The sequence below is a fragment of the Lampetra planeri genome, chromosome 53, assembly GCF_965212315.1.
Source record: "Lampetra planeri chromosome 53, kcLamPlan1.2.h2, whole genome shotgun sequence".
Taxonomy (NCBI): domain Eukaryota; kingdom Metazoa; phylum Chordata; class Hyperoartia; order Petromyzontiformes; family Petromyzontidae; genus Lampetra; species Lampetra planeri.
In genome coordinates, this window is record NC_136159.1 from 722,480 (window position 1) to 738,958 (window position 16,479).

The 16,479-nt window shown below is 47.7% G+C and overlaps 2 protein-coding genes across 3 annotated transcripts in view; one reads left to right on the forward strand and one right to left on the reverse strand.

The window, feature by feature from the left end:
* Positions 1-1,718: 1,718 nt before the first annotated feature.
* KIAA1328 (KIAA1328 ortholog) lies at positions 1,719-10,878 on the reverse strand. Its single transcript, XM_078617146.1, has 8 exons — positions 10,660-10,878; positions 8,475-8,692; positions 7,097-7,317; positions 6,808-6,923; positions 5,759-5,868; positions 3,825-5,242; positions 2,873-2,944; positions 1,719-2,588 (listed from the first exon to the last, which is right to left on the reverse strand). Exons 1-8 carry the CDS (start codon positions 10,823-10,825, stop codon positions 2,393-2,395), a joined length of 2,517 nt encoding a protein of 838 aa, XP_078473272.1. The 5' UTR covers positions 10,826-10,878; the 3' UTR covers positions 1,719-2,392.
* A 1,630-nt stretch (positions 10,879-12,508) lies between these two features.
* Positions 12,509-16,479, forward strand: part of AP3B2 (adaptor related protein complex 3 subunit beta 2) — a 29,251-nt gene continuing 25,280 nt past the window's right edge. The window contains exons 1-4 of one of the 2 annotated variants that reach the window (XM_078617419.1): positions 12,509-12,594; positions 13,655-13,782; positions 14,597-14,672; positions 15,393-15,467. In XM_078617419.1, coding sequence (XP_078473545.1) covers positions 13,676-13,782; positions 14,597-14,672; positions 15,393-15,467 — 258 coding nt within the window. In that variant the 5' untranslated portion in view covers positions 12,509-12,594; positions 13,655-13,675. The remainder of the gene's footprint in view (positions 12,595-13,654; positions 13,783-14,596; positions 14,673-15,392; positions 15,468-16,479) is intronic. The other variant, XM_078617420.1, reaches the window with a different exon arrangement.

Genomic DNA, 16,479 nt, shown 5'->3' on the forward strand with positions numbered 1-16,479 from the left:
CAGAGTGGTGTTTGGACAGCAGCACTGGTGAATGGTGATGCTGGCCCATTTGAGTGCCCAGCGGTAGCGCGTTCTCTGCTTATTGGAGATTCGCAGTTCGAAACCGGAAGGCCGCCCTGATTCATGCACTGCCCTATGGGTACCTGTCCAGATCAAACGGGACAGGTGACAACCCTAATATACTGCCCACATAATTGGTAAGCATACAAAACGTATCCTTCAAAGACTGCTGAAATGATGCACTCACAGAAGGCTGTGGGGCCAATGGGTTGTGTAAAATATATTTTATGTCGAGACAGATATGACATTGTCTGCCGATCTATTTTCGATTCCCCACGACAAACATGACTATTGCGTTACGTATTATAACACCCACAAGATTTTAAATAAAAATTTCAGTATTTTAGGAAACCAACCCGTCTGGGAATTGACATCTGTGCCGACCAAGGAACGGATTTCTACCGATATCTGATGGTTTTGTGTTGAACTTTATTACAGAATGCTGCAGTTTTATGTCTAGGTTTGTAATGTAGTTTTCTCATCTGTGTGCGCAGTAAACCTTTGCTCAATGGGAGATTGATAAATGCCCCCTGCTGACCCAATAGATCGCAGTTGGAATCCTGCAGACAGTAAAAGTGGACGTTTAAGATGCCACTCAAGGATCGGAATCTGCCCCAGCTCTCAGATTCATAGCAACGCAGACATTAGACCCAAGGTACTTCACTTTCATTCTCTTCCCTCCAAAAGTGATGTCATCAGGTGACGTCACTTTGAAAATCACGAAGGCACGTTACAGTATGCAAATACATACATCTGAAGACGATAAAAACACAATCCTAAATGTTTGAACCTGAAACGCATCCCCGGCTGCAGAACGGAGGCAACACTGGATCGCTCCGCGACTACAAAGCGCCACCGTGTGGACACATTGAGTTGTGCACTCGCGCGGCAAAGACCATCCAAGCGACCGCGAGCAATGTTGGTTGTGAACGCAACTCCGCTTGTTTCCATCCTCGCGTCTTCAATGACTCATCGACACAAGAGCAGCAGTTGCATCCCAATCTCGAGTGGGATGACCACCGCCGTGTCTCCACTCATTTCGATGGTCCAAGTTGCCCCATGCTCAAACCTTAACACAGTGAATCGAGTGGGCAATTTTTTTTTTTGCTATTAGTTCCTCCATTTTGCATTTGTACAAAGTTGACTCCAAAGTTCATATCTCGTCCTTGACAGGACACAATGAAATTATTTTTACGGCTCAATAATAAGAAATGTATTGTCAATCAGCTGTGCAGTGATGTCACAACCGTGGCTGTTGATATCGTGGGTGGAGCAAGCGGTTGGCAGACCTATCTCCAGGCCCATCACCACACTTAGAATGGTGACCAGAACAGATTGTTCACGTTCAAGGGTGACAACTTGAAGCGTCAACTTCACAATAATAAATACTGTGCGAGTCCCTGGGGGGCAGGGGTCGCTAACAGACGGCTCCGGAGCCGCATGCAGCTCAAGGGCCACCTTCGTGACGATATTCAGGGCCACCTTCGCGTATTCACAACTCTTGAATTATTCTTGTACCGAATTGTAAAACTGTCTCTTCTCGTTAGTTTGGTTGCATTCCCTTGCCCCGGAGTAACGGTGATTGTGCAATATATTTTACTTTCGTTACACTCTCAAGTAAGACTGACTTTTTCAAAAAAACGTTTAAAAAACAAAAGTAGCTTAATTAACAATATTTTACTCTTAAAAAAACATTTCCAAACAATTAGAATTATACATCCATAATATACAAAATGTTATTCTTCATAGGTCAATTGAACACAATTTACAAAAATACGACAGTGTTATGTACAAAAATCATGAAAATATTGCATCAAAATCTTGAGGATAATAAAACTGTAAATGCAACGAGCATAAACTTATTATTGATGTTAACATCATCCAATTGTGATGAAAATGCCAGAGTATGCAAAATATGAAGCAATCGTTTTTTGTTATAATATCAAAATCTGACTAGAACAGCAAAGGCTTTTATTCTCATTATCAGCCAGGTAATTCAGATGGAGAGTGAGTGGCTCGCAATCGGAAGGCCCCGAGGTCAATTCTAGGTCAAAGGTCGACTCAACTCAACATTCTTCCTGGGTCTTTAAAAGAGAATCCACTTTGTGGGGAAGTCAACAGTGGTTGTCTAATGGAAAAAACTCTGCCCCACCAGGTGAATGTGACATTTCCACCACTGGCTCAGGGTTGTTAACAGGTGATGAGCAACGCTTCATTGCTAATTTGAGCTGGAAAATACTTGGGCTTTCAGAGCAAAATGACAGGATGTAGACATCCCAGGCTCACACCCATTGGTCTTGAACCAGCGTAGCCAATCGCACACCAAACAGAGTCAGCAAATGAAGAAGACATCCTCCAGCAGCTGCGTTTCCTCATAGTTGTCCCCTGAGATCCCCGCCACTGCACTTGGATGGAAGGGCTCCGGCGCAGGTCCGCGTCGTCTCGTTGGCTTGAAGAAACACTCACCGATGACACGACTCGGAGAGGTAGTCAGCGACTCGCCCAGCGAGTACACCAACCCGTCGTACCTGTGGAAAAACAAATCAGTCACAACGTAGACTAGACACAATCTTGTGCAACAATAATCACGTACTACCACTCTTTAGTATTTAAGTAACCCTATAACTTGAACCAGTTGCCAATACCAAATGTACTATCATTACTATTGATGGGGGATATTTTAACGTAAAAAAAATGTTCATATTTTTTCAAAATGTATAGCTTTGATGCCTGTCCGTATATCAGACAGTTGGCCACTTGGTATGTTATGCGAATCGTAAAAACCAAATAGTGAAAAGGCTCACAAGTTTACCTTTGGGGTGAAGGAGAGCTCGTTAGCACTGGCAGGAAACTGGGAACGTGGGAACTTGCAGCCGTCTCTTGACTGTTGGTAAATATGAAGCAGCACAGACGATGGTGATTGGGATATGGAGGCAGGGCAACAAGTGAGCATTCATGGGAGGGTGGCCATGGGGTAGGTGCTAATAGCCTTCTATAGTCTGCTTATAGATTATGAAGACAATAATAACGTAGAACATTTGGTATTTTTACTATTTATATAGAGCAAGGCTATCATGAAGAAAGGTGATACGTTTCACATAGTCTGCAGAGGCTTCACAGTTGGGGACGATATTGCTATGTAAACACATTTGACAAATGTGGACAATGATGCCAGCACAGAGTGGCCTAACTGTTAAATTTAACGTACTGACCACCTACAAAATGAAAACGTAGTTATCGTAATGAAGTGTAAAATATCATGTTTTGTAAACGGATAACACTGCCAACAAAACAGATGGACAAAGTAAATCCCGCCACGTCACCACATGGTGCTTAACCTCCAATAATGCGAGTTCAACCCCGATGAAGCTTGGAGAGCTGAATGGAGTTCAAAAGAACTCACAAACACCTTGTTGTGAAAGACTCAACACAGAACACCCCCGAGTTTCATCTTCCACGAAGCTCAGGGTCCACCCTAACCCACATCTGCACAAACCATGGTGGATGCAGATACCTGATGCACAAATGTAAAATTAAAAACTCTCCAGTAGTGTGCGACTGTGGTCATCCAGAACAGACCGTACAACATATAACGACGCAATGCCCGATTCACAAATACGAAGGAGACATCACAGCAATACAACTCCACTGCTCCTGCTGCGGTTATCTGGCTTGACCACCTGAATGTGAAATTGTAGTTCTTCCTCTGCATCTACATCAGCCGTACGGAAGGAGGAGACCACTTGGTACGCGCGAGCACTCACCGCGAGTGAGGGGGTGCTCCATGTCGCTTTCGTGCAGCTGCCAATCGCGCCTCCTGCTGCGCCAGCAGCTGGCTCAGCCGCTCCCTCTCCCATTCAAGCTCCCGCCGCTGCTTCTCCACGTCTGCCTTGGTTGCGCGTGCGGACCCAACGGCTCCACTACCATCGCACCCCTCTTGCACCTCCCTCGCACGATTCCGCACCCCGTCACTTGTACCACCTTCACCTCCCACCTCAACTTGCCTCCTCTCATCCAACTCCAGCCGTTGTCTTTGCACTGCAGGTCTTGCCTCTTCTAGTTCGCTCACATTTTCTCTCCCGGCATTTCTCTCACATTCCTGCAGAACCTTCATCCTGCCATTCCTCTCAATGCCGCCCCTTCCCTGACTGACGTCCGCTAATCTCTCGTATTCTCGTCGCGATCTGCTCTCATGCATGTCCTCGGGAACCCTCGCCATCTCTCCCTGCTCATGAACATTTCTCCGGACAGTTGCTGTTGGAATGGCAGAGTGCTCAGCAGGAACACACTCCCCCTGCTCCTCATTCTGTCCGTTAACTCCAACCTCCTCACACTGCCACCCTGAGTCTGTGTCGCTCCTCCTACCTCTACTCTGCCTCATCATCCCTTCATCTCTAGCATGATTCCTGCTGTCGCTGTTTAACATCCCAGCGTCACTTCTTACAAGGGTTCCTTTATTTCCTACTTCTGGTACCAGTCCCGCTTCTGTAGTCCCTTGTCTTGGCACTAGGGAAGAAACAACACTCACCGACCCCGGCGGTTGGAAGCCCCCCTTTTGTGTCTCCGTTCTGACAGGACCTGCCTCGAGGCCAAACCTTGGATTGCCATCTTGTCCAATCCCCCCGTTTCGTGCATGGCTGCGTGTCGGTCTCTGCAGGGGGCTGTGTGCTGCTGAATTACGTTGGGGTGCATTATGGACGGTGTGCGCCGACAGCTGTTGGGAGTTGGGTCGTGCTACGTGGTGGTGGGAACTCTGCGAGGGAGATAAAGAAAGCGGCAGTGTGAACCCATTTGGTGGATGTGTAGCAAGCATCCTGCTCTCTATCTCACCACCCTGTGCTGATGGTGCCTCATGGTGAGAACTGTTTGCCTGCCCCTGTCCCACTGATAAAGACACATGATGAGGGGGACATAACTGTGATGTGATTCCCTGTGCATTCCCAGACCGCATTCCAGCAGGAACTACCGGATTGATTACAGCTGGAGAACCTGTGCGGTTCCCATAGGCAACTCCATATTCCCTCGGGGAGTAAAAGCCACGTGCCATTGCTGCCTGACTTCCCATCGACGTCTCAGTTTGCCTGTCTGTGTCTCGAGCCGGGTGAAGCGCAATACGTGGCCTGCCCGAGGGAGGGCTGCCAAAATCAGCAGCACCAAGAAAGGGCTGGGCCCCTGGAGTTGTCTGGAAGAGAACAGAACAAACGCTGAGACTGGTTTCAGGCTTGTTGAAACCAATGCCAGTGAACTGCCGGATGTGATCGGCAAAAGGATAGAGTTCATTTCAACAGCTGTTTTAAAATCAAGTTGATCAGGAACCTAAATTCATGTTCAAACTCTATTTTTTACATTTATCGTTATCCATAATATGCAATAATTTTACTATGTAAACAAATGTGTTGGTGCATGTACGGTTGTACGTATGAATTCTATTTCGTTTTTTTTCCACTTGCTTATTTAAAATTACATTTAGATCTAATTCTCAAGCACAAAACTCGTGCTCCATAGCAACCTCATCTCACGTGGCAGTGACATGGCCCAGTAGTAACGTGTTTGTCACTTGTTCAGAGGTTCGAGGTTTGATTCTTGCAGGCCGCCCTGGTTATTCCCAATCCTCACTGCCTCCCCAACTCCGAACAACAGGCGTAAGCCACTTCAGCTCGGCAAATGACGATGCCAATTGCCGCGTGTGAATACTGACCGCGTGATTTTCTGCACGGGCCTGCATGCCGATCAAGTGTGTGCGCGTAGAAAGCTCTTCCTGGTACGCAAGCAGCAGCTGCTGGCACTCCGAGTACTGCAATCGCAAGGGTGGGATGGCTGTCAAGGAGAAGACACTACCACAAAACTGAACAACCTTCGCCCAAATGACTGTGGTGTCATCTCACGGAATCTTTAGCACCACGTGAATACGACATTCATATATTCATATACATTTTCACAATAGGGTTATATGGCAATGCGCATCTGGCTTTAAAATACGGCCGAAGGATTTTCATTTATGGTGCGATAAATGCTTAAATATCTCAAAGCGCTTCACATCACATTTCACCTCAACCAATCCACTTCCCTATGGCGGTCTAGCCTAGGAGATCTCTGTTGGCAATTGTTCCAACATGGCACAAAGTCTACGCAGCAACTGCCTGCAAATGGGTACAGTTCGCCTTCAAGATGCAATATCACCGTGTGTTTTTTTCCCAATGAACAAATTTGCATGTCATTTTTCTAATTTCAACCGTGACGAAGGCAGACATGGCTTACTTTTTTTCAAATCATGTCACGAGATCTTTAACGTCCACTGTAAAGGTAGATTTGGAGTGTAAATGTTGTTAATACGCCCACGATATTAACTAGGGCAGTTGGGGGGCTCGAACCGCCAACTCCTGCAACAAGCAGCAAATGCACTACCGCTTGGCCATGTCACTGCCCAATGGGAATGTTTCTTGAGAGATGCCAATAGGGAAGAGATAATGACACTGTGGCATGTCCAAACGGGACATCGTAGGACTTCGGTGGTTATCCTCGAAGGATCTAACTTATCTAGATGAAGCTATATTAAAGGTAGTTTGATATTCCTGCCAAAAAGACCTAAATCATATTTTTTCACCATTGGGAAATAGGCCGAGATCGTGTTAACTGCAGCTTGTAAGACGTTAGTTTTACCAGATCCATGCGCTAGTCTAGCCCTCTCATGGGTGTGGACAGCACAGTTTGGCAGTTGTCAATTGAGCGGCATTGCAGAAAGGATATCCTCCCTCTCCTTAAGAATGAGTTCCTGCCTCTCCTCCACCTGCTGGAGCTTCTGCTGATACGAAAGTGTCTCCGCTGAGAGACGGTCCTCACATAGCTCCTTCTCCTCACTCAACCTGCAGCCACACGTGCACACACACACACATAACGCTCACACAGATGTCCACGCACAAAATTCACACCAACTTTTCCCATACAGAGACATAAACACACAACGTTCACACCCATAAAGACATTCGTTATATTACCGACGCAATATAAATGTAAGTTGCCGTTGTTGTTTGCCGACCTGGCTAGCTCTCGAACGAGATTGGCGACGCGACGCTTATCTTCGGGACACAAGTCTTTCAAGCAGGCCGCCCCACTCCTCGTGCCCACCGCATCACTGCTTGTGCCCACCGCTCCACTGCTGGCACCCGCCCTCTCTGCGGGTCTCCGCTCCGCCCCAACTGCCCCTGACGCCTCCTCGCAGTCTGCGCCTGACTCGAGCTTCGCTCCGTGTCTTGCACTCTGCAGTAGAGACAATACAGCCCGTGCGCGCGAGTGAATGAGCAAATAAAACGCATTTCGTGTTCGTGTTGTTAAAATAGATTTTTTTTGCATTACCTACAACCAAGTGAAAAATAACGATTACCGAATTGCGCACATAAGGAAATGTATAGAACAAACGTGGCATTTTTACCTTATCGACTGAGAGATGAAAGGAACTGGCATGGTGTAATGATTAGCATGTTGGACTTATAATCCAACATCGAAGAGTAGACTAAATACTGTACCCTCTAGAGCACACTCTCGTGGAGGCCCTTCCGCCAGCAGTGGTATCAGTAAGAAGGCAACTGCAGCGTTGCACCTTTACCTTTTCACTGAGAAATTATGGCCAATGTGGCACGTGGTTTGTACGTTCTCACGGGCCAATCAGTGCATTCATTATGAACATTCCACTGCAGATGCTCACCACTTCCTGACTTTCAGAACCAGGAATTGATTGTAAAAACGGTTACCGGTTTACGGGTTGTCGTTTTACAACCCTAGTACAAAACAAGAAATATAATCGTCGAAAAAAATCAAGGATTAGGTGAAGATGCAATTACATATAATATATCCTGATTATGATGACTTAGGATGCAGAAACACACGTGTTCATGGCGAAGGCCTACAACTCACAACAGCCTACTGAGCTATTCACCGGATTAGAAGACGCACGTTTCCCCCTGTAATTTAAAACAAATGTTGGGTGTGTTTCCTCATCGAATGTATGTACACAAGTACACTGAATGCAATATTGGCATTTGCAGCAGATACATTTAACATGCAGGCTTTCGTGACCAATTCTTGATTGATAACGGATTTTTGGGTCACATCGTTTGAGTAATATGCTAATGATTTTTACAATTCTGGAAATCGCCTGATTATGCTGGTTGCAACTACCAGTAAAACGTCGTATCAAATTGTTGAATATTGTGGATTATTGCTCTTCACACTGCTGTGCCGAATCAGTAATAAATTTTCACATTTGTTCACGTGACATTTATCCGACTTTGTCAGCTGGAGGAGGGTGTACCACACACATTGGCATATTACTCACGAGATCTGACCACAAACAAATCACGAATCAGTGGATACTTTTGTTGCGTTGCGCGCGTGGCATTGCGTGTGCCTGCACTCACACGTGGCACTGTTGCTGCCGTCGCTCCGCTCGTTGCGCCGCCTCTCTTTTCCTTCCGTCTCGCGCCCTGCGCCAGCATCAACGCCGCCTGGGCCTGCGAGTGGGAAGCTCCGAGGCCAGGGGTCCTGGCCTCCACCTCGGACACGCGCCGTGCCCAGGCTGGCGCCAGGGAGCTCGATGACCGCTGGGCAGCGCGCATGTTGCCCTCCACTTCCAGCCCTGCCACAACAATGCGCAGAGAACAGTGGTCAACAGTCGAGTGGCGGCAGGGGGGTGCAATAGAGGCACCTGTGTCTCGCAGCAAGAAGGGCCTGGGTTCCATTCCGACTGTGTAGAGTTTGTATGTTCTCCCCCAGTCCTGCATGGATTTCATCCAGTTTCTCCAGTTTCCTCCGATAGCTAAAAATAAAATGTAACTGGTATTGGCCAAACTTCCCAATGCAGCCATCCCTCATTAAATGCAAACTCAATATTTAGAATTCGGCTAAAACGTAACCAAGAAATTAGGGATCGAATTTTATATACGGCATATTAAATATGCATTTACTGACTTTTGAATCTTTAAATTATAACGTTTGTCCGAGCATGCATTTCACAACACTGATCCGGGTGGTTTGCACGCAATGCATTTCAGACTGTGTTGGTTTGCCGCACTCTTCATGCCACCCAAGCTTGGCTGGTTTTGGTTCAATCCCTTGTGCTGATCACTGTGCAGGAATTCACAATTTTTCAACGTTCTTACTTCAGTAAAAGTCAAGATGTCTAGAAAGACGCCATGGAGTGCAAGTGTTAGCAGAACTACAACAATAGGCCATAAGAACTGTCCAGATCTTTTTTCGCGACTTATTTCGAGTATTTTTTATCAATATTTTATCATAAAATGATCGATTTTCTATTAAATATGTGCTTTAAAAAGGTTTACTGCATTCTAAAGCGTGATTTTATTATGATGCATTCTGTAGGAATGCATCATCAATGATAGAATGGAAGCCAATGAGAACATAGGGCTTGATAAACGGAATTTTGCTTTAGGGACACGTTTTCGGTAAAATATTCCGTATATCGATGGTTGCCCGTACCGACAAATGACTCAATTGGGATGACACGCTGCAACATCGCCCCCTCTCGAGACATCTTGGCAGGACCCTCCTGAAAAATGAGGCGCAAGGCTTGCCTGGGTAAACAAGTTGATAATGACAATTATAAATGTCATTGGGTCAGCATGTCTGTTGAACTTCTTTCGCATCGTACATAGCCAACCGTGCTAATCTGTGCAGCTGCGTGAGCCACAGTCCTGAACCTCACCCATTTCCCCTCGACATCAGGAGGGGGGAGGGTGGATAATGCCAACAACCCCAGCTGCAAGCGATGCAACTTTCATCGGATAGACGAGAGAGACCACGGTGGGTTTGAATGGGGTCCTAGATGGGCACCCACCACCGCAGTGGAAGAATGGTTGGCGCATTGTATAGCCAAGCGCCATGTGGGTCACACATTAAATATAATCGGTAATCCGACAGTGACGTAGCCATGTAAACATCTGGGTGGACAGGGGGGGGGGCTGGCTCTCAGCGCCCAGCAGCAGCGTCTCTGCTTCTCTGCAAGTGACGCCGCTCTGTCGGTGGCGCACAAACGAAGACCCGCGGGCGAGGACACCCAACGACGCAGACTCATCATCACTCCAAGGCGACAGACTCGTCATCACTCCAAGGCGACAGACGTTGTCGACACGTTTCGCTCAACTTGAACTTGGCTCTCGAGCAGCACTTGACCTTGGCTCCGCGCCGCCTCGGTCACGGTCACGCTTTGTCCGTGGAACATTGTGCGCCTCACAATTTACATTCTTCATACTTTAGCCACCTTTTGCCATTATTTTATTTAACTGCAGCGCCGGTAGACCGATTCGATTACCAATCGATTCCAATCCGCTAATTACGACCACGGCAGCTCCATTCATTATTCACTTCAAAAACTAAATGCAACGTTTGTTGAGATACATTTCTATGTGTGCGACAATTCGGTAATGGGTTTTGCCCTTTCGGTGACCGTTAATACGAAACATTATTGTAACAACCCGAACTGCGACACGGCAGCAAGAATCGATCTCGCCGTCTAACCGGCGAATCGCGGAGTCGATTCCCTCGCTCGCGCCACTCAGCCCGCGCTGCCGTCTCCGCGTCTCTCACCGGGGCCCGCCTCGTCGCGGCGCCTCGGGGCCGTGGGCGCGCCGCGAAATGGTGGCTGCTGCTGCTGCTGCTGCGGCTGCTGCTGAGGCTGAGGCAGGAGCGCGGTAGCGGAGGCCGCAGCGGGACGGCGTCGTGATGCGCGGCCCGCCCGCTCCATCCCGCACATATGAATCCCCGCGCGCCGAGCGACTTGCTGCTGCTCGGGGCAGCTGAGCGCGTGACGTCACCGGCCGACGCGATGGCGTCATTCGCCGTGCGGGAGACGGCGAAAGTGGTCATGACGTCATGGCGTCATTCGTCGTGCGGGAGACGGCGAAAGTGGTCATGACGTCATGGCGTCATTCGCCATGCGGGGGACGGCGAAAGTGGTCATGACGTCATTCGCCGTGCGGGAGATGGCGACAGATGTCGTGACGTCATCGCGTCCACAAGGAAATGGCCCCTCCCCCACCTCTTTGGCTGTCGGGGCCCCTAGCACCGCCCCTAACCTCCCCGTTTATTGGAGGAATATTTTCATCGCGGCAGACTCCGACCAAATCCTTCCAAAACCACCACAAATGCTTTCCACCTGAACTATCATGCGATAGATGCCGCCCTTCAGGTGTCCTTCTGTGGCAGCCTCGTGGCCTGTGGCACCACTCCCAGACATCTCGTGGTTATCACGGGCAGAAGCCCAACCTTCAAGCCCCGTATACAACAGGTCTGTAACAATAAACTAATCAACAATCGCCTGCTCCAGAAACTTGCAGGGACAAGCCGGGGCACCTCAGGTGATGTGCTGCCCTCTCACTGATCTACTCAGACAACATTGCCAAGATGTACAATTAAATAACGAAAATGCGAATCATAACTGGAACGCTGAAACCGATATAAATCCCCTGGCTCCCTATTCTGGTGAACAATCTGACACAAAATATCTGCAGAGACACGCAAACTACAAAGGAGTTTGCACGTTTTCTTGCCAATGAAAATCTGCCCATCATCAACCAAGACCTCATCAATGTGCTTCGCTGCTGCCGACTCAAGCCCTGATCCCCTTCTGGGATGATCGTGTCACCATCCTAGAACCTCGCACAGATCCGGAAACACGCTGCCGAACGGAGTGGAACAACGCGGACGTTCAGAATAAACATCTCATTCGAGATCCAAACATCGCACCCTGGCCTCGACATTCCTCGAAGAGGATGGTGGTGGAATCATCAACCGCATCAGGACATCAACATGGCGCTGCTCACATCCCCTTCACAAATGGAAGAGTAAAGACACAAGGCACCGCAGGGCGACTGTGGCCATGCAACACAAACTATGGACCAGATAGCAAGCTACTGTGCTCTGCGTTCCTTCAGTCGAGGGGTAGAAATCAAAACTCCACAGAAACTCTCCCCCCGAATCCCTCTCGTGGCGAGCAGACCTCGACCTTTGCCATTTAGCTTCTGAACGTATAGCTGTCATACGCAAGCATATAATATGACCTATTATTCCGATTATTTCGCTGCTATTAATTTCCACATGATGGACCCACTTCGTTGGGATGTCATTTGTGGACAGGTCGCTTCTGAAAAAGAAGCTACAGCTCAGTGGACTTGACCTGGTATAATAAAATAAAAATGTTTAAAGTGATTTGCACTCCGAGTATGTTTTGTATTGTTGTTGTAACGTTCTAACCTCCCCCTACTGGACATCTGTGAAAAGAGCTTCATAGCTCATCGGACTCCTCCTGCAGTGTAAATATTCTGGTTCTGAAAATAGCCCCGCCCCTAGCCCCGCCCCTAGCCCCTAGCCCAGCCCCTAGCCCCGCCCCTAGCCCCGCCCCAAATCTCCGACCCCGCCCCCTGCCCTCCGCCAGTGGCGCGTGGCGCCCACGTGACCGCGCCGCACTTCGCCATGTTCCATTGAGAGGCGCGGCGTCCCCACTCCACTCTCGCACTGTACGAGGTAATGCGGCTCCTCCTCGTCGTCGTTGTTGTTGATATTGTTGTGATTGTTGTTGTTGCCACTGCGTTATTACGAATGCGATGACAGATCAGTGTAGCCGTGACCTGCGGGCACTGTCAGAGCCGTTGTGTTGTTTTTTCCGGGAAGGTGCCGCGAGTCGAGGTCCCGGCTTGGGTGACGGCGGCGGCGGTGGTGGTCGACTTCTGGGCCCCCACATCATCATCATCACCATCACCTCCGGGGTAGATAAATCGAGTACCCACTTTGTTGGGGAAGTCAGCAGCCGGCTGTGCTCTGTCGAGAGAGTCTCCGGGACAAATGTCCGCCTCTGGCCCAGGGCTGCTGCTTGGGGAATGCTCCAAGCAGGAAATCACTTTGTTGACAGCTACTAGCCCCATTATAACAACGTTGACTGTAACACACGCTGCAGCATTTAGTTTAACATCCAGCAGTCGTGTTGCTGGCCGTTTGGCGTTTTGAGCATCTGTTCGGCAGCTGTGTAACAATACACAGCGCTGTAGACAATATCTATTGTAACATCACAGCTCCTCTACAGCGTAGCGGCTCGTGTGTCGTGTGTTGCAGCATGCCATGTAACACGCAGGACAACTGCTATTGTAATATCAATTACAACGTAGTAGCTGTTATAATATTACACTGTTTAACGTTTTAGCTATGGTGACGGATATGATTACAATGTAACAGCTACAGTAACTGTGACACATCTGTTACAACAGCTGTAATAACACGTATGCTAACATGTATGTTAACATGTATTGACTTGCATCTGTTGCAGCGAGACGGGTATTGTAACGTGTTATAACATCCATGGAATGTGCTATCACGAATGGTATAACAACCACGTATTGTAACGCGTTTCAGCAGCCACGTGACGTGTTATAACACGTTACAATAGCCGCATCACGTGTTATAATGTAACAGCTATGTAACATGTTCTAGTACACACTGTAACAGCAACGTAACAAGCATCTGTGGCAGAGCGCACGCTAAACAGAGAGGGCCTCCGCTGTCATCCCGCGCGTGTCACCTCCTCACGCAGTTCCCGGGAGGCGGCGGCACCATGAGCACCACTCCGTACAACGAGGACAAGGGCTCCTCGTCCACAGGGGAGCCCGAGTATGGGCACGACCCGGCCAGCGGGGGCATCTTCACTGCCGACTACAAGAAGTGAGTCTCGGGGGGGGGGAGCCGGGGAGGTTGGGGGAGCGACCGGTAGTCGTGGTCTCGAGACCATGCTTTGGTTCTTGGAGTGAGCGTTTTGGGGCGAGGATTCAGATCTGGTGTTATTGGTGTTTTGTACTTGGGAGTCGGGGTCCGTGGGTTAGCGTTGGGGTCACTGTTTTGAGGCCAGGGTTGGAGTCGAGGTCTTGGGGCCAAGGCTACAGGCTGGGAGTCGGGGTCTAGGGATCCGTGTTGTGGAGTCTTGAACTTTGGGTCGGGGTCGAATCGGCATCGCAGCAGGAAGGACCATCCGTGTTCAGCGTCTGGAAGCAGCAGTGGGGATTGGATGGGTGTGACTGACCACCCTAGCGACCGTGTCTAGAATATAACGTACACGGTACTTGTTAACATCTCCCTGTTTGGTGATATCAAATCCGGCAGCCTGTCCTGGTTATTATTATTATACGTGCCTTCCGCTTCATTGAGGATGTACAAGATTCTGTGACGTCGTCTGAAAACGGTAGGTGTTGTGTGTCGGCACCATGGTCCAAATTGGCAAGTTTGAAACATTTCCCGGAGATTACTCATTTGGGATAGCATCCATCAACTTTACTCCCCACTGGCAGACTATATCAGGCTGTCAAAATTAGCGCCTTTGTGATTGCCCTGCCGTATGAGAATGGTGAGAGTGCCAAATGTGCACCATAATTGCCAGTTATTATTATGTACGAGTACCCTGAACACAAGATCATTACTGCACTGTCTCGTTTGTGTTGTGTGCTGCTTTGCGACGTTATGTAATGTTCATCTTTTTTTTCAGACACGATGACTTGAAGGAAATGCTGGACAGCAACAAAGACTCGTTGAAGCTGGAGGCCATGAAGAGGATTGTCGCGGTACGATGAACTGGTTTTCCGGATCCTGCTTTGTAAATAAATCATCATGTGAATTTGCAATGTGTATGATTTGAAATACTGTTCAAAGCAAACTAAATAACTGCATTGCCAGTGGTACACAAGCAAGAATCGGTACAGCTCACTACATTGATAACTGACACCACAACAGATACGGTGGGATGACATTTGAGGCAATGACGCTTCAACACAGAAACGTAAAAAAGCACACAGCCTGTGACGTCATGACGACTCATCAGCAGGGTATTGGACAAAACCGGTCAACAATTGTCCATCACTGCATCGCTGCTGCTAGCAGCTAGTCCCATTTGCTCACATTTATTGTGATGCTGGCCCCAGGCAAGAGAACCACAATGCATTTCTTCAGGAAATTATTATGATTTTTTGCATAATGCACAAAGGCTGTATGCTTTTTACAAACTTCTGTGTGATGTTGTTTGAAACTCATGGTTTTCAGGCCTATTAAATTATCCATTTTTGCGGTTATTTTCGTCATTCGCAGACGTGATTAATTACCCTTCACGGGAGCTTTCTGCTATGTAGAATGTGCTGCAGTTTGATAAATGACGGAAATAACAAAAACAATTCGAACACAACCAAAGAGGCAATTAAAATCAAACATGGGATGCATTATAAAGGCTGTAATTTCATCAACCTGTCAATGTTTAATCTCATTACAAGTGGTTTTATCGTATCGACCAGATGGTGGCCAGAGGAAAAAATGCATCGGAACTCTTCCCAGCTGTTGTAAAGAACGTGGCTTGTAAGAACTTAGAGGTGAGTTCTTGTGTACATCTCATGCTTGACATTTAATGAATTTTTTTTACGGACGACCTGCGTGGGTTGTAAAACAAAAGGGAATTGTATCTGTGTGTATGTAAAAAATAAACACCGCTTAAATGAACACGAAAGATTGAAGTTATTGTCTTCGCAGGAAATAGTTTGAACTTTGTCCTTTGACGTGCTTTGCCTTCTGTGCCCCCGTGTATTCCGCTGGGAGTCTTCTCCTGGGTGTTGCCCTCTCCAGTGTAGGGAAACACGAGTCCCCAACCTGTTCCACTTCACCATCAAATCACAAATGGATTATACTGGCATCCTGTCCCGTTGGCTCTCGTTCTTTCTGGTCAATTGCCAGAGCCTTTGCAAACAGTTTTCTGCTAAATGTAATTTCCACCAATTACTGATGAATCTGGTTCTGTAATTATTGGCACAAAAGACAAGGCCAGCATCTCTTAGGTTCATATTTTGCAGTAAATTTTCACTGACAAAAATAAAACGTTACCTAGAACGGTGCCTTCTAACAGTCGGATAGAACAACTAAGATTCATATTGCATGCTCTGATAATCTTAGCTGATGAAAGCTTAGTTTAACCTTAGTTGTTTCATCTGACTGTTGGGTACTGTCCAAACGTAATGCTGCTGCATTAGTACTGGTGCTCAAGCACAACTAAAACAATCTAAATACATTTGTCAATAACACTGTGACCTTAAAAAAGAAACATGTAATAGGTGACGTTTTGGGAATAGCACGTAAAAATCATTGTTTTCTTTTAAGGCAATGTTATTCACGAATGTGTTTGGATTTTTTGTTCATACTTATCAGGCTGTACTCCGCAACTGTGATAAAAAATTTAAGATTCCCGCAAAGCCCATTGCAACACACTCACCGGCCCACGGTGTGTGAAAAAACTGTCCCTCTGAGACATGTTGTGTTCTACATTTAAGCTTCCACTGATCACACAGCCTTGTTTGTCATTGTGTCCAAACGGGCCTTGGCGTGCTTCACGTT